This window comes from Apaloderma vittatum, unplaced genomic scaffold (genome assembly GCF_000703405.1).
Source record: "Apaloderma vittatum isolate BGI_N311 unplaced genomic scaffold, ASM70340v1 scaffold17062, whole genome shotgun sequence".
Classification (NCBI taxonomy): domain Eukaryota; kingdom Metazoa; phylum Chordata; class Aves; order Trogoniformes; family Trogonidae; genus Apaloderma; species Apaloderma vittatum.
Genome location: NW_009704316.1, coordinates 43,388 through 64,562, shown reverse-complemented (window position 1 = coordinate 64,562; position 21,175 = coordinate 43,388). Strand labels below are relative to the sequence as shown.

General features: G+C 42.2%; 1 protein-coding gene across 1 annotated transcript; it reads right to left on the bottom strand.

The window, feature by feature from the left end:
• Window positions 1-5,507: 5,507 nt before the first annotated feature.
• Window positions 5,508-20,957, bottom strand: SH2D1A (SH2 domain containing 1A). Its single transcript, XM_009865011.1, has 4 exons — window positions 20,821-20,957; window positions 8,596-8,659; window positions 5,907-6,042; window positions 5,508-5,548 (listed from the first exon to the last, which is right to left on the bottom strand). The coding sequence occupies exons 1-4, from the start codon at window positions 20,955-20,957 to the stop codon at window positions 5,508-5,510; spliced, it is 378 nt and encodes a 125-aa protein (XP_009863313.1).
• Between the last annotated feature and the right edge of the window lie 218 nt (window positions 20,958-21,175).

Below are 21,175 nucleotides of genomic sequence, written 5' to 3'. Positions count from 1 at the left end.
GTTTTTTGTAGTTTTCCTTCCTTTTTTTTCTTTTTTGTTTTGCACTATAGCCTAGAGACCCAAATGAGAAAAAGAAAACTAATGGAAATTTTTACTGTTATTTAGACCAGATAATTTGATGCTAGTGTTCTGCACTGCAGACAAGGTTCTGAAAGTAAAAGAAAATAAAATAAATAAAATAAAATAAAATGAAATGAAATGAAATAAAATAAAATAAATAACGACTGTTGCACACTATCCTGTAGCAAATACTTACCATGAGAAATACATACTATATTTTTTATGACAGCCAAACCAATAGTGTGTACAAGTAATGTTTCCTTTGCTTTCATATTTGTTTAGCAAATCTAGAGCATTTCAGAGATATAAATATATATGTATAGATATCTATGTAGAACATAGCCAAATAAATATATATGAACAGGTCAATGTGCATCTCGGTACCCACGACCCAGCTCTTTGGGCTGAGCTCTGTAACATCCTCCCGGCCGCACACCAGTGAGGCTGACGTGGTCATGGGCACTCCTGAAGCTGGGGAGCCCCCTGGCCCCCCGAGCCAGGGTCACACACAGCAGCCTGTCTGTGACGAGCCATGGCGAGCGGGTGTTGCTGGGAGCCACAGTGCAATTGCGAAGGGGAAGGCGGTTTAGGCAGAGGAGCTCCTGTTTTCAGGGCTCCCTGGCTGGGTGTTCGCTTGCAGGGGGCTGGTTCGCAGCTGATCTATCCTGGTGACCCTCAGCACAGGCTCTGCCGACAGCCCTAAGGGTTATCCCTGTCCAGTGCCGACTGTTATTTAAACCTCTCCTTGATTCAAAACATTTACCAGGTCAAAAGCACTCTGACTGCCGGAAGCATCGCTTCTTGGCAGAAACTGGGAACAGTGGGGTCGGACTCACAGTGGATTTGTCCGGGCATTTGTCGGCTGCCATTATTTGTCTAAGGAAATGTGTTTGACGATTTCCAGTTTTTCCTTAGATCTCGTGGTGGACTTTAGCCTTTTAATAAATGTTAGTATATCAGATCGTGTCCTTGACAGTATTTTACTTGTATGAACCATGATACAACATTAAAATCTTCATACTCTTCAGGCAGAAGTGTCAATAAACAAGAAAGAGAAGCATAGCATATGATATATGTCAAAGTAATGTTCCTTTTTAGCTTTCTCATCACCAGTAAAAATGTTTACAATGTATGCCAAGATCTTCAGTTTCAGTCTAACACCAGTTAGAGGTTCTGATCTTACAGAAATTGTGTTATAACGGTCTCAGCCTCGTTGCTAGGAAACAATAGATCCCGATTTTTTTATTCCTGCTCTAACTCCCGTGCTGAATAGTGACTGGATACTGTACAGGTTTATGTTATATGGCTGCAGTTAAATGGTCTGATGCATTTTGCTCTGGGTTTCAGACCAGAAGCATGCATTTTCTACAAGAACATCCCAGCAACACGCTGTAAATACTGAAAGTTAATATATTATGTGTCGATATTTGAAAAAGAACTTTGACTATTTCATTTTTAAAAAATAAAGGTGCAAACGGAGGGTGTGTGACTCTGTCTATGTTTACTCCATGTATTTGGGATATTCTGGTCTTGTAAATGAAAGGCGCTTTCAAACAGCTAAAAAAGAACTTCAGACAATATTGATTCAATAGTTGGGGAGGCAGGGGGTTGCTAGCAAGATTTAATTTTACTTTTGGTTCACCAAAGCTCATGCATATAGCTCTGCACATTTCACTGCAGGTGAAATCACAGGCGTTTTCTGAGCCCAAGTTACTGCATTTCACCTGAACAAGTGTGAGGGGAAAAAAATAAAAAATAAAAAATAAAAAATACCTGCTGAATGCCTTTGCATTCTCAAGAACTGAGTGGGTGAAGTCAACAGTGGTGGTAGGGGTTGAGGAGCAGAGTTTAAGTACCTGCACATTCTACAGAGCCTCAAATAGATGATGATGAATGACTGTATCAAAAGTGTGTGTGTGTGTGAGGAAAAGTGAAAAGCCCAGCACATTCAGCAGAGAGGAGAAGACAGTGGACTGGAGGAGCAAAAGGAGTGTTTAAGGCTAAAGGAAAGGTCACATGGTGAAAAATATATGGGAGCAGCTGGGCTAGGCAATTACACAGCATGAGGGCTGAGGCTGGAAGAGCTGTGTTGGATAAGAAATGAGGCCAAAGAGGCACTTTGGTAGAAAAAGGAAGAAAACCAGCCTGGGAGCCGGTATGGATTGAGTGCTGGAGGAGGTCTGTCACGACTGTAACCAGTGGAGCAGCTGTGAGCTGCAAAATCTGCTGTCAGAGTCCAGACTGCAGCAGGCAGGGGAAGCGGGAGGGGGGCGGGAGGCCTGGGGCAGAGCAGTAGCAGCAGCAAGGCACTGTGTCCCAGTGTGTCTGCAGCCTGGCAGGCATGGTGGGCTGGAAGCAGCAGGTGATAAAAGATATTGTCCGGTGAAGTCATGCCCACAAAATGCAGCTGCTACTCTCTAAAAGGATCTGTAGCTCTTCACACCTAGATCAATGCATGAAATCTATATGATTTCCATACTACTATTTCTGTAACCAAGCATCGACAAATTGTCCCTCGGGTACCATGAGCTTTCTCTCAGTTTCCACCTTGTTTAAGACTACAGCAATTCCAGGCCCTTGGGTACCCAAAAGAAACAACACAAACAAGCCTCTGTCTTAATAATTTACATCAGAAACTGAAACAACATTCTCAGCTTTAAACAGAAATGGCATCTCCTGGCCTATTTAATGTATTTTTTAGAAGAGCAACGCACTGCTGGAGTCATCCATAGTCAAACCAGTTATCTTCAGCTCACTGCACCACACTACGGATGTGTGGGCTGCTGCTCTTGTGCCACAAGATTAGCACAAAGCACTGATGGCCTCAGCCTTTGCTTCAAGCCAACATGGTATTTCTATAGGACACAGCCACTGGGCAAAGTGCTTCTCACTACATTTATCCCCACCACAGTGCAAATATCTGCCACAGACCATTTCCAAGCACACTCCTTCCTGCTCCCAGGAGAAACCAGGTTAAAGCAGAAGTTTAGCTCCAGCACTTAGAAAGTAAAAAGGCTCCCGTGGGAAGCCTGGGGGGCACCCACGCTCTCTGCCAGCACTCAGCAGCTCACTTGGTTTTGGGGAATGGTGGTTTCCAGGAGCAGAAAGTCGGAGAGGAATGGCCAGAGACCAGCCACTGTAGATGCAAGGAGGGAAGGGAAAGCTTTAAGGCACAGGGAAGGTTCAATGGGCACAAGTGACAGCAAAGCAGCTGGTGCCAGGGATGTTTGCTCTTGTGCTGGAGGTGGGCAGGTCAGAGCCCCCATGGCTGACATTTGCTGAATTATGTAACAATTAAAAAGCCAGCTTTTAAATATTTCATTAAAGAGTAAATTATGCTGGATCTGCCACCGTATGGCAGTGTCTTAAGACAAACATGTACAACAAAGAGGTACGGAGCAACACATAGTGCAAAATATTATGTGACTAGTTAGGAAGCTGGGACGTTTCACCACAAATGAAATTCAGCTTTGTTTGGACAGAAACTGTGTAATGAACTGAAATTTTCACCACTTTTCAACAGTATTGCCCTTTGGTCTCTGTTACTGTGGGGCTGGTTATTTATTGCAATTACTCCCATTTTTTTTACAAGGCATTTTTGCTTTACAGAAAATGGTTTATTACTCACTCACACACTGTCTCTTACTTGCACGCACGCGCACACACAGACACACACACACATATATCCACTTATAGAAAAAAGATTAAAAATAAAAGTTTAAACCTTCCAACCTTATCAAATGCTGCTTGAAGCATCCTAACCTTGCTGAATCCTTTAGCCCATTTAGCTCTGTCACTATTCACATCCAGCTTGACTTCAGTGAGGTGAAAGGCAGGATCTAGGATACCAACAATTAAGTAAATTACGGGTGGAGGGTTTTTTAATGTGCTGGTGAAGGAGACCTCCCAACCTAAGTATCTTACATGCAGATATAAATACAGGCACTGGGGCTATCGCCGGGAGGTTGTTGCTGCCTGGGGAACCACCAGCAGCCCCACACAGTACCTCTTACTGTGCCACTGAGCCCTGGCAGCTGTGTCTGGTCGAATTTGCTAAGATGCGTTTTCCTGAGTACGGTATTTCCAGAGAAAAAAAATTTTCCTCTCTTATCAAACATCTCCAGCCTTCCAAGCCACGCAGAAATCAGAAGTATAGGCATGAAACATTTAACCAGAGAAACTCAAAGGTGGCTATATTAAGAGTTGCTTCTTTAAATATATTTTTGTAGTCCATTCGCAATCACCATTAGTCTTGTCTTTTGGTAATGAGAGTGGGAGAATCACATTCCTTTGCTAGTCAGGACCATTTGTGCAGGTTGAAGAGTGACTAATGGTGGCACGACTCCATCAGCCAGCCCTGGTGCAGCCCTCTCACAGACCGAGCACACACCAGCAAGGCTGGGCCAGGGTTGGAGTCTCTCCCAAAGCTCACAGAAGCCTGCCTGGCAAAAACCCACACAGAGATGAGACCATGTCTTCCACCTTTTGACTGCAGTGCACACACCGTAGTACCTCCCGAAAAATGAGGGCTGTAGGATGTTCAGTCCATTCAAAAGTGTTTCGTACTGTCTGTCAGTCCAGGCAGGACAGTGTCATCATGCTTATGTTAAACCCACACAACTGACACGACCTTTAATTCAAACCTCTCTCCCAGGAGATCTGCAGCAGCACAGAGGCACACAAGGATAGGTAAAGGAAAGCAGAGAAATTGTCAGGCAAAAATAATTTATTTTAAAAAACTGTATGCAGGGTCAGTTCATTTCAAGTACAGGGAACATCTAAAAGCAAAGAACAGTGGTCTGCCCTTCACTGGCTGGTCTCAGCATTGCTGAAGTTTTGGGTCATTTGTGCAAACAATAAATTTTGTACATTCAGGCAGCAGTGGACAGTTACAGGGCAGAGAGAGAGCCTGGTGTAATGGGAAATCAGTTAGTGGCGCTTCTCATGATGCTGCTTCTGGAATGTCTTTAGGAACTGTATGAATGACAGACACGCTGCCCACCAAAGGCAAGGACACTTTAATGTAAGGTATTTTCCTGGAACTATAAAAGTAGGCTTGCCAGGTTTTGCATAAATGCCAACCAGAATAAAGCAAAGCAGACTCCAAACTTAATTAATGTAAAATTAGTAACTAATTATCTGGGAACTAATCTTGAAGTGAAAAATATTTTGTACTTGAGAGTAAAAAGAGAAAAAGAAAACACTACACTATTTCACTGTTTAGCAGTTGATATTTTTTTATCCTCTTAGAAAAAAAAAGGAAAAAAAATATTCTGAAACCTAAAACTTCTACATTTTTGAGCTAGAAATTCTATGAAATACACATTTCTGCAAATGTTACAAGAAAACTCATGGAGTTTTAACTATCATATAAATCGTTCTGTTCTAGAGCATGGACTAGAGGAGACATTAGAAGATATGATTATGTCACGCTGGGGGAAACATCTTCATGAGGGCTGCAGGTGGAAGTCATGGCCTTCATTTCTCCCTAAGAAAAATGATCACAAAGATACAAAAGGATGAGCACTGTAGGAAAATGAACAGATCAGGAGGTTCATAACTCCAAGAGCAAGGACACTGGGGAGGGAAGGTAGCCACAGCTGGTAGAGTGCTCAGGAATGCATATTCAAAATTCATCTTCTCGGGACACTGGCAGGCGTATCCCTAATGAACACCTGAGAACCAGCATTCCGATCACACGGTAGAAAAGTTAGGTCACGGTTTTGGCAACGCCACCCTGCTTGCTAATTTAGGTCACAGACACAAATAAGTCTGATACCTCCATCCCAACCACAGTGGAGGACTCTGCTCAGCCATGGCTGAGGCTCCCTCTGCCCCACGAGTACCTGGTGGGTATTTGGCTTTCGCATGGTTGATGATCGGGTGCCGCAGGGGTGTTATGATGCCTTGATCAGGTTTCTGGAAGGCTGAAATGAGGTTGTCCACTTTCCGAAAGAGCCTCCGGTGGACCCCGGGTGCTGTCTGCAAAGCCGGATGGTGAGAGGTGAGAAGGGATGCTGGGTGCTGAGCATCTGTGCCAGGCTCTGGGCACTGGCACAGAAGCCTTGTCCTCAGAAATGCACACCCCCCCCAGGGAAGGAGCTAACCCCCTGATGTGCCAACTTAAAATGAGTTAACTAGCCATACTGCTATCCTCCTTCCCCTGGGACATTGCAGCCTCGCAGAATGAAGAGCAGTTTCCAGCAGTGTTGTGGTATAAGCCTGGAAGAGGTACAATTTCTTAATCACTACAAGAGAAACACAAAGCCTGCCATGTTTATTAGGGAAATTCCCAAGGGATCTTTCACTATTTCTGACTCTGTTTTATTGTAGCCAGATTTATTGCTAAGATACTTCCAGCCTGGAAATACCAGGAAGATCCGGAAACACCAGGAAGATCCGGAGAACCATCTGGCACTGACCAGGGACAGGGTGTCCTTACACCACCAAATTCAGGCATGAACACAACCTCTTCACAAGGCTTTCTCCAAGCTTATGCAGTCATTGAGTATTCCTGTCTATGTCTCGTACAAAGGCTGCAACAAAATAGTACCTACTTATTACGAGTGGGTGGTTTTCTATCTTTGTACCTTACCATATTTTCAAACATTGTGAAATGAAGCTACGTCTGCTTTAATCAACTATCCAGTGTTTCTGTTAAATCCTCCAGGGCATTCTCATATTCATTTCTCCCCACCAAAGTCATGGGAGAACAAGCACAAGTCCTTCCAGCATACTCCCATGTGAGGGACACTGCCTTCATCCAGCAGCCCTGGGCTGTATCCTGCCTCACCGACACCAGCTGGAGACTTTGCCCTGGCTGGGAGTGTATCAGCACTGTTTTAATTTCCCTGCCTCGTCCTTGAAAGGTGGGTGTGACCTGAGCTTGCGTCTAGACTAAGCAGCCACAGAGGAGGAAGCAGAGACAGGGAAACACCAGCTGCGCCTTGAGCTTGTTCTGGCCTTGGAGGCACATTTTGTGGGGTTACGTTGGATTTAAGGCGGCTGTTTCTAACAGCTGAGGCCAGTGTGCTCTTAGCAACATTTACTTAAAGTTTTCTGTTTGCTTAGGGGAAGGGCCGGTGTGACAGGTCTGTAGCTAGCACCTTTCCCTGCAGAGGATGTATTTAAGAGTCCTGGGTCTTCAGAACACCTATGCTGTGAAACAGCGGTAAGGTTCTTCTAAACTGCAACAGGGTAGGTTTAGACTGGACATTAGGAAAAATTTTTTCACAGAAAGAGTGGTCAGACATTGGAATAGGCTGCCCAGGGAGGTGGTTGAGTCACCACCCCTGGAGATGTTTAAAGGTCACTTCGATGTGGTGTTGGGGGAGGTGGTTTAGGGGTGAGCTTTGTAGAGTAGGGTTAGTGGTTGGACTCGATGATCCCAAGGGTTTTTTCCAACCTGAACAATTCTATGGTTCTATGGTTCTCAAATACAGTGAGGGAAAGTGCAAGACCCATACTTAGGAAGCCAGTGGAGGTCATGGGGGGAAGATGGCCTATAAAACACCAAAAGAACCTCACTGGTGACATTACCTGGGGCCAAAGCAGGCTTCAGCCTCACTCAGGGAATTACCTTTCACAGGCTGAGGTCCCTGGGGGTCCTGGCATCCTTCCGGAGACACCAATGTTCGCCGTGCCACACCACCATCCCCACCCCATCCCAAAAACCTTCCTGCTTGGGCAGTGGAAACCTGAGGGATGCCTTACAGGAATGAATGAGTAAATTCTTCCTGAGTACCAGGATAATTATTTACTCTGCAGTAATGTCAGTCACTTTTAGTCCCTGATCTGCTTCTGAGTAGCTCCACTAATCAGTCTTGTCTTCCAGAGCACTGCAACCAGTTCTGTGATAATAATGGCCAAGGAATTACTCCTGTCTAGAAATTATTTAATGTTTGTAATCGATATTCATTAATGTGCAAACTGAAAGCTAATTACAAATTAATACACAGAGTACCTCAAAGAACAAGACCTTCATAAAAGAAACACAGGTTAGCATCCCAATTCGATCAAATCCAACAGTTGTCTTGTATTGCAAATGGTGTTATTCTACACTTGAATTACCAGTTTCTTATCAGATAGGTGAAAACATGTTTTGTATCAAGTTTTGAATACCCTACCTCTGTTTTGCACCATTGATGAATTAATCTGTAGATAAATTAACTTTAAAACACTGTAGATTGAAAATAATTTCTTTAATATTCTGACATTAATGATAGGTGGGAAAGAAGGGAACTGGTTGTGCTTGTCAAATAATAAAAACACAATATTTTTGCCATTTAAAGTGATGCAAAATAATGCACTATTTCATTATGCAAGAGCTGAAATGTAATAGGGATTTAATTTATGCATTCAAGACTGTCAGAAGTAGCACCAAGACATCTTAGTGATGGGCGCGCTCAAGATCAATTCCCTTCGATAAAAACCAGACTATGCAGAAACATGAATAATTTGAATATATTTCATTAAATCAATACAAATATGAACCAGGTTGTAGAAATTTTCAGATAAGAAAGGAGAAGTACACACCTCAGCACTCCAGGATCCTGTTTCTGTCTTGGACACTCTGTAGGTATAAATGTAACCCTGATGCCTGTGAAAAAAAGAAAAATCAACAAGTGTTCAGTACTCATATCTACCATCAGGTTTCACAAGAGGTACACTCTGATACATGGGAGTCAGTTCATCTGCTAACCTTTCCTTAAAAATAAATTTACCAATAAAATATCTAGGTAGATTTTTAAAAAAAGAGGCACAGGGCAGAAGCAGCTGGGCTCTTTTGAGATGAGAGGGACCGGTCTGACTCAGATCTAGTTTAGCAATATTCAGTTATTCTAGGTTAAGTGATATTGCTTTCACTCCTGCCTCAGCATTTTTTTTTTTTTCAGTGACCTCCTTTTACAAACACACACCAGACATACTTTCCCTGGAAAAAGAGGTACGTCATTGGCAGATTGCATTACTGTACTGTGATTGATTTAAATGGAGATGTCCCCAGAAGCAGAACCATGAGCATAATTTATTTGGAAAGCTAGACCCACAAAAATGAGGTAAATTACTCTTTGCCTTGCCCGCCCACATATTCCTAATTCTCAAATACTAATAAAGGAGACTTTCAAGAGTATGGAATCTTCCTTCCTTATAAAGTTAATTTAAGTCTTTCAAGAATAAGGAGTCATACAATAATAAGACGTGCCCATGTCCAGAGTCAGTCTTGCTTCTCTTACAAACCCAACACAGTGAATGATTTACTTGGTAGATTACTATACCAATATAAAAAAAATATAACTCAGAAGCAGAGATAATTGATGGTACTTTTGTGAGTGCAACATTAGTTTAGATGGTATCAGTTAAGAAAGATTGTATTTCATACTACATAGATTTAGATGAATACACAGAAGGATTTTAGGGACTATTCCCTCTTTTCGCATATAGTATTTTTCTGCTTTCTTAAGAAAAATAATTGATTTCTTTCCAATTATACATGTTATTATAGGAGGTTACTACAAAATAGCAGAAACCATCAATGACACAGATACCATATGATTGCAATTACTTACGCCGTGTCATGTCTTCTGGATAAATTCTTTTTAAAAAGTCATTACAGCAACCTTTGCAAAGTGGTGTCTGATATAATTTACCCAAGTAGGAAGTTGTTAACAGCTGTCACACTGCTACAACCCTACAAAGCAGGAGGAAAAACCGCCTGTGGTGATTTGTGAGCTCTCCCCCACCATCACTCAACTCCCACTGTGACTGAATGTGGATGCAGAAGGCACAAAGCCCTTCCTTCCCATTGGGGCTGCTTGGAGGAAAACTCCTCTTTGTGTATGGGACACACCCCCACAATCCCACCACAACTTCATCCACCTCTTTGTGTTAACCAAGGGACCTTCTTCCTCAGAGAGGCAACTTTCTACCTGGCACCAGATGGTCACAGAAGGTGGCAAACTTCACGGAAGCCTAAGGAGGAGAACAGCTGCCGCTACCCGACTTCTTCCTTCAGCAGGCTCAACTGCTGCAGTCTGTCCAGGATTTGGACAAGCCCAGAAAAGGCCCTTGGGAAGAGATGTGAGCAACCTGCTGTGGCAGCAGGAGGAGGGAAGGACATGGCAGGATGACGCTATTCTCTTCATGTCAAGGCACTGCATCACTGGTGTTTGAGGTCACAACCCTTGGTTGCTGAAAAGCCACTAGATAAGTTCCTGCTCAGGGAATCCACTGTCTCCCATTAGCTCCCTTAGGCAATCTTCTGCCATCGTGTCCTTTCTTAAAACCTCTGACAGCTGTGCCTGTATTGTCAGCTCTTCATGAGTAGCTGATGTTCACATGAATCTTTTCTTTTTAGAAATCACAAGAGGCTTTCCTGCAATTGTGTATGTAGCATGCCATTTTCACAGGCCATAGTGTACTGAGAAACACCAGAGACCTCCTACCATTTTGTCCCTTTTTTTTGAAGTGCATGTTCGATCATTTATTTTCATGCCCCAAAACCAACAGAACCTGTATGTAAAACAATAAACTTGTTCTCTTCCCTCCTGGCTTTAATAATACACTGTGCATATTACCTATGCTTGTTCTCAGTTGTCCCAAAGCATTCTCACTGCTTCAGTCTCTTTAAAATCTGATTTTTCCACACATAGTTCAGTTGTCTGGAAAGCTTCCATCTGTTGCTTCTTTCATCATTTTCTCTGCCTAAGAGATTGCATGACTTGAAGTGGTTGAGGTGCTGGGGTGCTACCCTGATTCTGAAATGTCTCATGGCTTTCAGCACTCTGCCAGAAAGGGTTACTAAGCTGGACAAATAGAAAAAGAGAGGGCAGATAAAGTAATATTCAGGGCCAAAGCAGTGTGAAGCATAAGATAGACACCTATCCCACATTAAAAAAAAAAAATCCACTGTAAAATATTTCAGCCGAGCTCAGAGAAAGAATAAAGGATATTTCAGATTAAAATCCCATGAGACAGAGAAAAAAAGAACAAAAATTTGGGAACATGGATGCTTTGAGCAGAGTGTGGAGAATGGGAGGAGCACGACTGTGCTATCACAGCCTTGTGAGGGACAAGGGAGAACTCTCCACTCACCTGGCAAACTGAGGACAGATGGAAAGACCTGAAGGGGTTCACTGTGCTTAAACTGAAAAACACAACAGCATCATCTGCTGCTGGCTCTGAAGGCCTCAGTAAACACAGCCACTATGCAGATGGGAGGTGGCTCAGGACCACCACACCTGCTTCTTCAAAGGAAGTGCACAAAGGAAGGAGGATAATTTTGTTAAGATGATGAACAGCTAGATCTTCCCATCTAACTACCTTCCATTGGGATCTTTGTTTCCACAAAATGAATTACAACTCTTCTGATAAGTACTCTCCCAAATAATATGATCTTATCAAAGCTTTCTGTTAAACAGCAGGAACTTACTTCATTACCACTTCAAAGTGCTTTTCACTTTCCATGTGCGAGTGACAGGGTTTTGATGAGCCAAGTTCTCTTTACCGCTACATGAGAAGAGCCTCTATCAGAAAATTTATTATGATTTAAACTACTCAACATTAACAGAGATCGGTGTGGACTGAAGGAAGATCAAGGTGTTTTTCTTAATGCAAAAATTAAAATTGAGATTGCATAGAACGTTACCTTCCGAAGAGCAAAACACATAACACTGTGTAAAAGCAGGTGGAAAAGTGCATTTACTGGAGCTTAGCTCTCAGGAGATGAGAAATTCCCCAGCCACCATGAGGGGACAACTTAGTTTTCTACATTTTACTCAATTCATGGTGGAAAAAAGGCTCCTAGTGTGATACAGTGTTCCTATACATGGTGTGGCAACCTAGCTAAAGCCAAAATCCAAAAAAAAAAAAGCCAAATACCATGCAGCTGGGCATGATGCACTTGGGGCCTCTCACACAGCTTATGCTTTGAAGACATTTCCTGGCGAGATGCAGTCCAAGTCCACTTCAGTGACCTGAACTCCTCTCTCTGCTGGGCAAAGCCAACAGGAGGTGGACACATGTCGCTGAGAAAAGGATTTCAGAGAGCACTCTTACCGTGACACTGGTGTAACTTGGAAGAGAACCAGCCCTTGACATTCTGGCAAAAACCCAACAAAGGGCTCCTGCATCCCTTCATCTGGCCCGAGGGTGGACAGAAGCCTCACTCAAAATTGCAACGCTCCTCTTCCATGCCAGTAAAGAACAAGCGACGAGAGCAATAATGAACTAACACCTTGATGAATAAGGCCCTATGAATTTTTGATCAAAGGCAAAAAAATGCCAAAATACTGATGAAGAGAAGCAGAAAACAGCCATTGCTGTAAGGACAATACTGGATAACACTTATGAAAGAGTGGTTTGGGCACCACTGATGATATTTTATTTCATCTCCATAACAAAGGGTGTGTTATACCAGCTGAGAACTGCACTGCCACTGTCTCTGTTGCAACACCATTGCTGGGAAAACTTGGTCAAAGGAAAATCTAGAAGTTGCTATTAGAGGAAACAGCCCACTTTGTATTAGAGGCTTGTTTCTTTATAGCTAGATAATTCTTCTCAAAGAGCTACAAAGGCATCATTCACAGATGACATACTGAGACAGCATCTGTCTACCTGTCCTCTCCACTCCTCCTTTTCAACTGTGATCAGACTTGTTAAAGCTGCATTTACTTTAACAGGTGAATAATTACAATCTTCTGCACCACTGAAATAGCCAGAGGATATTAGCTGCATGCTGTAGATTAAAATTAACCATGACATTTCAGCTGCATGGTATATTTTAAAGTCATTTCCAAATGTTTTGTATCTCAGTTGGGAAATTTGATTAAACTAATTTGTATTCATTTCTGGGTCCAAAATGGAACAAATATAAAGGCAGAAAGACAGGGAGATGGGGAAAGCCATGTCAGCAGTAAATGGCATAAATTTCTTCCTCTTTACATAGCTTTTTCTTCTGATTTCTTTGCACTGTATCAATCAGCTTTTCTTACCTGGTATATTTGCATCCTCACCTTACCTTGGAATTTCACTTTACAATATTGCTTAAGAAGCTGACGGTAGTGTGGGCTGCAAACATTGTTCCTGAGCATTATATACTGTCCATACTAAGTTTTTTAGAACGTTGCTACATTTCAGACTTTCGAACTGAAACTTTGTTTCCTACATATTTGCCTGATCCTTATTTAAGGATGGAGACTGCAGAAGTGCCAGAAAAGGGACATGTTGGGCAGAACAATTCTTACCCCATGTTAAAAAAGTGATCTCCCAGTTGCGGAGCATTTTGCCAGCTTTTTGGAGTAAGACATAAAATTTGTTTGAAGGAAGGTATGTCTCTTGCAGTTTTCAAGAGAAAGCAGCAGTGGCTATGTAGGCTGTGAGAGAGGCTCTCTCTAAGGTTGTTAGCAGTTGTAGCTGCACCATGCCTGGGCCAGCTGTACCACGGCACTCAGCTAAGCAGTGTACCCATCCCGAGGTATGAGTGATGTATGGATGTTGCCTGGCCTGGCTTAGCAGGAGGGGAAAACAAAAAAAAACCCAGAAGGTAATTTAGATTATGCATCTTGGAAAGGAAAATTGGGACTGCGTGGGGTGGATGTGGAAGGAAAGAAAGGAGCACCCAAGTCTGTGCAGTGTGGGCAAAGAAGGAAAGAGCATGGAAAACTGAATCCCTGGGAGAGAGTAAGACTAAAAGTGTAAGGAAAGGAACAAACAGGGGTGCAGTATGAGGAGTCTTTTACTGGGAGCAGCACAAAAGGGGTGAAAAAGCCAAAAACAGGAGATGGAAGCAGATGATTCGTGAAACAAGGAAATGGCTCTCAGGAAAGCGAGCAGAGTCAGCAGGATGTACAGAGTAGCTCTGGGGAGTCCCAAAATCCATTCCCATGACCCTCACATTGGAAACCCAAAGTTAAGGGTGCTGCAGACCTGAGCCTCCTGTGTCACAGTTTCTCACCTGTGAAACAGAGATGACAAACATCATCTCACAAACTGAGATAACAGTTAGAAACCACTTAATGCAATGGAGGTGATTGCTACTGATGTCATGGTGGGGAACTCGGTGCTGCAAGAGTGAGGTGTCACTGGCACACAGCAGATAGCGTGAGAGGTCAGGTTGTAGCTGCTTCTGCCTTATCCAAAGGTGTTTGATGCAGATTGTGGATCAGCTCCTGAGTGGCCTGATCAGAGGGACCCACCCCAGGCAGCATCTCAGTGGACAACCCTGGACTAGGAACATGGGAACAGCATGGGCACAGCAGTGGCTACAGAGGTGGGAATCAGCTACCACAGAGTCAAAACTCATGAAGTCAGGGGAATCCACAGCAGTTCCATATGTGTGGTCATCAAGGTGTCTCCTGCACAGTACACCCTGGAGCTACATGGCCTCCTCTGTGCCACACAAGTAATAGCTGTCAAAATGATGAAGCAAGCAATCTAGCCATCCACTTAAACTTATTTTTCTTTCTTTTTCTTCTTTAATTGCTATATTTCTGCTTGGTTTATTAATCATGGAAAGGCCAGAAGTCTTTTTATTTAATGTAGGAGAAAATCCTGTTTAAGCCTACGGCTCCCCACTTTGTCCAGAATTTGCATTTTCTGGTTGACAAGCACCCTGGTTCATGTCTTATTTAGGTCTCAGACATACAATCAAGGTACAGCAACTTAGCAATTACCACCCATCAGCTAACCCAAGCTGAAGAAATAGCATTGAGATGATGTGCAAGATACAAGCTCTGTGTCAGCAAGAGCGAATAAAATAATTTAAACCAGTGTTTACAACATCTGAAAAGTCCAACAGAGTTACTGTAGATTAACTCACAGCAGCAGTCCATGAACATCCACTTCAGTTTACCCTTTGTCACTGATTCCCCCACCAACACTTCCTGTGGCAAAAATACAGCCACGATAACTGAAGCAATAACTAGTATTAGCTTGCCATAATGCTATAGCATTATAAAGCAAATGCATTATCTTGATTTTCTCTTCTGAAATCAACACAAGCTCAAAAGAGTAAGTCAAATCTTGTTAAAAGTTTCTGAATTTAACCACAGTTTTCTGTGGAAGGTTATCAGCATCTTCACCACTTGAACACTCCCAATCATTAGCAGAAATGCTGCTGATTTACCTAAAGAGCAAGTGTGTAGCCTTTTTTGAGCCGGGTTTATGTTGATCTGGTACCAGCAAGGTGATGCCAGCCAAAAGCAATGCCTCAGAGAGGAATTTCTTCAGGTTTGGAATCAAAATGTGAATTTATTCAAATCTGAGATGCTAACTAGAAGGAAATTACTCTCAGGTGGGCCAGTAACTAAGCTTCATGAATTACTATTCCAGAATAGTACCTCAAAATGTCAAAAGCTCATGAAATAAGGTTACCTGGTGAAATTTCTTTCATCACTTTTGGCAAAACTCACAAAAACTGCAATAGATAAAACACTGTCAATAGCGCTCTAAACACTACAGATTCATATTTCTCTAGAATATTTCTCGGCTTGTTTGCGAGTGATCCACTGTATCTTGTCTTCAGATTTCCTGTTTCTCTCAGAGCAAAGTAGGCACAGTCTGACCAGACTATCCCTGAACCTGAAATCACTACTTCAACTAAATCATCAAACCTATAAAACCAGAGTAGAGCTAATCTAGGTTCTATTACTTAACAATTGTACTGATTCTGTCATTTACAGATTAGTTAGCATAGCGGTTACCCACTGTTTAGGCTGTCTGCCTTTCTAAAATCTTTCCAAGAAAAGCCATTGAAATATCTGAAGACCACTAGCCAAGTTACTCTCAGCAAAGATAAAGCTCGCTCTGATGAGCAAGGAGCAGAAATGTCTCAGTAGAATCTATTGTGCTGTAGAAGACTTCTCAAAGCTGAAAATAGTGTGTGATTTACAACACAGCCTTGAAGAGAGGAGCTTCTTCTCCAAGAAAAGCTTTTATTTCAAACTATGTTTTAAATTATGATGATTAGTATGTGTGATGTTATAATAAATGTAATTATTCTGCCATTTCTATAAAAAATATTACATGGGAAACAAAAGATAAGTTAAGCTGAAGCTGCCTTGTGATCCTGTGTCACACGTTCACCCTGTACAGCTGATATATCTGCTGCATCAGAAGGTTTCAGCATGTTGCCTGAACTCATGCACTGTGGTTTCGGTGACAGAAAAAATAGCACATGTAAAATCTGATAGAAGTGCAGCCTATCCCTGTTGCCATTACTGTTGCTTCGTGAGCTCTGAGCAGCTTTGTATTCCAGCTTCTGATTATTCTCCACAAATTGAATACATCACAGTACATGAATGGCTGGGTTCAAACAAATAATCTGAACATACAGTTTGACAGGTATGGCATGTTTAGCTTACTTAAAGTTCTGAAATAACTTCTAACTTTCCAAGTGTTTTCAAGTATGTGCATTTTAAGACCCAAACTACAAGTGTTTTATCTTTGCCAATTCAGGCATGAGCTGCCTCTTTCTGCATGTGTGCTCATATATCTGACAAGAAAGTAGTGCTTTTGGCACCCTCAGGCATTTTATTTATGCATTTTTCAGGCACAGTTTAAGAGGCTGCTTCTCAAACCAGCCACCATTATCGTAGCCTGTGTCCCCCATTGACTTCATTAGGAGCGACGTGCAAGGAAGATTTCTGAGGGTGCTAAAAACGTCAAAGGGTATATTGAGCAAGAGGAAACCATACCAGTAAAGAAAGCTCCCTGGAACAATCAGGTTTTGATACTAAAACCCTGGTGTGCTTCATGTAGTGTTTAACATCTCCTAGCCCAGTTTTCAGCAACCACAATCATCTTCTTGCTTTTCAATGCAACCCTAAAAAATTTTCAGGAAAAAATTGTTCTTCTCTGTTGACACATTCAAAGCACAATGAACAACATCCTTAAAGTACCTATTAATAGTACATTTAATGATGGTATTCATGCAATGACAACCTTGGGAATATTTGCTATTAAAAAATTTGCCAAAATCCCCAGGCAGCACCTCTGTTTGTAAGAGGCCCAGGGGACACTGCAAATCAAAACCTTTCTACTCTTCCATGGGTAGTTTAATTGTGGTCTTAAAATATTTATGAAATTGAGTCCTTTGTGCTTTGCCACAGCCACACCAAAACACCGTTCTCTCTTTGAAGGCTTGCAGGCATGCCATGTGTACCTGGTGACTTCAGACAGTGGAAGGAAGCGGTAAAGAAGGTAAAGCAATATTTCAGGAGAAATAAAGAAGAGAGAAACACACTTTTCTAGCCAAACAGTCCAACAACAGAGTCCTGCCTGCCTCCACTACCCGTCTCTGTAGGTCAGGTTTTATGCTACCACCTGTCTCTTTTATGTTTGCCCTGTAAAATCTGTGTCAGTCACAAGGGATTCATGAAGCCTTTGAATCTTCTCGTTTTTAAAGGTCATGGCTCCACTTTTTAATTGGAAAAGCAAAAGGTGAATGAGCCTGACTGTGAACACCGCTGCCCTTCTTGCATGCTTTAAGAGGCTCAAAGACTGACAAAATACATGAGGGCTTTTTAGGGGTGCTCGGGGAGGGGGGGGAGGGTGTGGTGTTGGCATTACAAATTTATGCAGATTCTTGGAAAAAGGAGGCATTGTTTCAGCCTAAGCAATGCAGTGGCAATTGTGGGGCTTACCAGTTACCGTACTTGGAATTGTACAGCGGCCAAATTTGTGAGTTCAAGCTGATGTCAGTATTGTCATGCAAATATTTATTTAATGACTTTTTTGATAAATGTTTCTTTTCTCTTTATCTGAACTATGCCTTTTGATTTTGACAACTCCCTTCTTCCCACAGGGTAAAAAAAAAAAAAAGAAATAGAAAAAGAAGCAGCCTAGGAAGCCTTGGAGAGCTGGGGGTGGGTAGGTTTGTTTTATTTTACTTCTCCAGGGAAATACTGGGAAAGGAGAAAGAAGACAAACTGAACATGTTTTGATTTTGGAAAACTGGACTATTTTTCTCTTTTTCATTTCTAAGAGCAATAGAAACATTGCTGGCAGTATGAAACAATTTCACTTCTGTTAGAAATTGTCATTAGGAAGATCTAATTTTTTTATTTAGTTCTGATACTTATTGCAATATATCTAATGGCTGATCAGCTTTGTTTCTCATGTTTTAAAGATCACTTCACTACTTCCAGTAAATATGTGTTTTGCCTAATCTTGATATATCTAGATATTCCTAGAGTGATCTTACAGCATGGATTCAGAAACAAAATGTAAATTTCTGAATAACTTTGTTTTTCCTAATAATTTCCATTATATCTTATGAGGAAAGTATTTTAAAAAAAATATAATACTTACTCTTTCTTAAACAGTGAATACATCAACTGCATATTTCCCTCAGTTTTCACCAAAGCTCCTATGCATGTATGTGCTTGCCAACTCTTTCATCTCTGTGCATGATGTTCAGATTGGAATTTGGGTGTGTGGTGTCCATTGGTTTATTTTTCCAAAGCCAGGTTTAGCATCCTCCACTGAATATATATATATCTACATCTCTCATGGCTTCCCTACGTGCTCCTCCAATCTCTCAGCTAAAGTGCTCTGCTTTGGTAAACTTTTGCCTGTCAAAGCACTTCTCTAGTTTATGGCTCACATTTCTTTAGACTGTCATTGCTATCTTCAGTGTGAGACCGTTTCGTGGTATCTTTATGATAACTGTCTCCAAAGTTATTGTGTGATATGTTGTTTACTGTATCTGCTATTTCTAAAGTAATGCTCTGAATTGAAATGTCAAGCGGCATTGGAGCCAAGGTTTAGCTCTAGCATTTTTCAGCCACCTTTCTGTCTATATCAGATCATACTCATCATAAAATTTTTCATTTAATATTTTTATCTGGATTTACCCAAGATGCTATTGAAATTTTCCCTTATAAAAATTTACTGAGGATCTGTATTCTGTAAGAAGCCTGCAAAACACGAACCAGTTTTGCTTCTACCCATTTTCTTATCATATATATGTTTGAATGCAACATAACATGAAGACACAGGTGGCCATAATTTCCAGAAACAATTAGGTAGGATTCTGTTTCTTACTGAAGTCTCTTTTCTTTTCCTCCAGAGATTGCAGAGCTTCATAGTTAGCTTTCTATTTGCTTTTTTTGTATTTTATTTCATTCATGAAATTTCTTCCAAAGGATGTAAATTACCACTAATATAGCAAAAAAACCCAACTGATTGTGTGGAGATGAAAGACCTTGTTACCTACCTACATCCTGATTTACACTAATGGTGGACTAATTTCAAGATTCTCTTATTTTATTCAACATCGTAACATTCTGCCTGACCCTTTTTCTAATGCCTTAGTTTTTCGCCTGCACTTCTGAGTGTTAAGAAGATATATCACCATTTCCTCTGATGGTTATTTAAAAGAAATTCTGCTTTTATTGCCTATTCCCATCACAGGAATCATAGCACTCTTCACTTTTTGCTATGTCTGTTCCATTTTCATTTAACTCAAGATGCTTCTTGCTTCCCATTTTTCAGCTAGCTGATAAGGTATTTCTTAGCAGTAGTTCCTATCTTGGTTCACCTGATTTCATGAGAGAAGGAAAACCACATCTTCTGCCCCGGACATCTTCGCTGAAAAGAGGACTGTGCATTTCTGGATTGCCTATCACTTTCTTGCATGCCTCCATTTACTGGTCTACAACAAGGGAAAAATAATGCTCACTTAGGCTTTAATCACATATTGTTGGAAACATATTCAAGACATTTGGGGAAAAATCTGACTTAGGACTCTTCTTCAGTTTGGTTTTTTTCTTTCCAGGCACATAAGTGCACTCTATTAGCTAATTTGTTGCTGGCCCTAAAATGTTTTTCACTTGCATTCCTTCCCCTACTGAAGTAAGGTGCAACTAGGTGATCTTTAAGGTCCCTTCCCACCTTGACAATTCTATGTTTCTGTGATTCTAAGTGTGTGTCTAGTCTTGGTAGATACATCCTTGTTCTTTAGATGCAGTGGTACTTCATTGTACAGCATTATCTCTCAGGACTTTCAAGATTTCTGCTTTTGCCAAAAGTAGGATACTTAAATTGCGTCATTAAAATGAGGTCCTATGACTAAAAAGTCCCCCAGCTCTCTCAAGCAAACCCCTCTATCCTCTCTCTGATGGACCACCCCATCATATCTTTCCCCTTTCACCCTCTTTGATGTAATATTATCACTTAGTTCATTACCTATCAGTATTTCACATACTTGATAGTTATTTTATTCCAAGCCTGAGAGCTTGTGGGACACACAGCCTGACTGAAAGCAGCTCGAAGGAAAGGCACTTTCTGGATGACAGTGATCCACGCTACCCCTCCCAGTGACAGGGGACGCTGAGGATGTTGCTAAGCACTCCCGTGAGCACATCAGAGAAGCAGAAGGTAGCAGGCATAAAGCAAGAGTATCCAGCACCATGAAGCAGCACACACCATCCTAAGTGGTTTGGCTCTTCTCCCTGGCACCTCGCTCATCCTTCCTAAATGCTCCAGGCCCACTTTCTCTTTTCATTTTATGCCTGTAGGAAGCATGGGCTCTGCAAGGCAAAAACCTGCTCCTCCTCGTTCTGCAAAGGACCACACATCCCTTATACCCACCCCTGCCCTAAGTCAAGGTGAAGGAGCCAAAAGTCTACCACATGTCTGCAAACGGACTTATTTTGTCACTGTTACATGGGAACACGCTGTACAGTAGACATGAATGGTGGAAATCAGCCACCACCTGCCCTTCCTGACACCCCGCTCCCTGCCCGGCACGGTCGCACTCACAGCACGCAGAGGCAGTAGACTCCCGGGATGCTCTCGCTGTCCCTCAGCAGGTAGCTGCCATCAGCCCCCGCCGCCAGCAGGAGCTTCTCACCAGCCTCACGGGTGATGCCCCCATGGTAGATGGGCAGCGCGTCCATGGTGGGGCCGTCGCCAGGTGCAGGCAGCTCTCCCTGTGCTCGCGCTGCCTCCGACTGCTCCTCAGCCCCTGTGCTCCCGCCCCTCAGCATCTCCGTCTCGGCGTAAACAGGATGTGTTCACACCTCAGAAGCCTCCACACGGGGAGAGACAGAGCTGAGGGAAGAGTGAGGAACAAGCACCCCTTTTCTTCTTTTTTTGAAGGCTGTAACATCCTCAC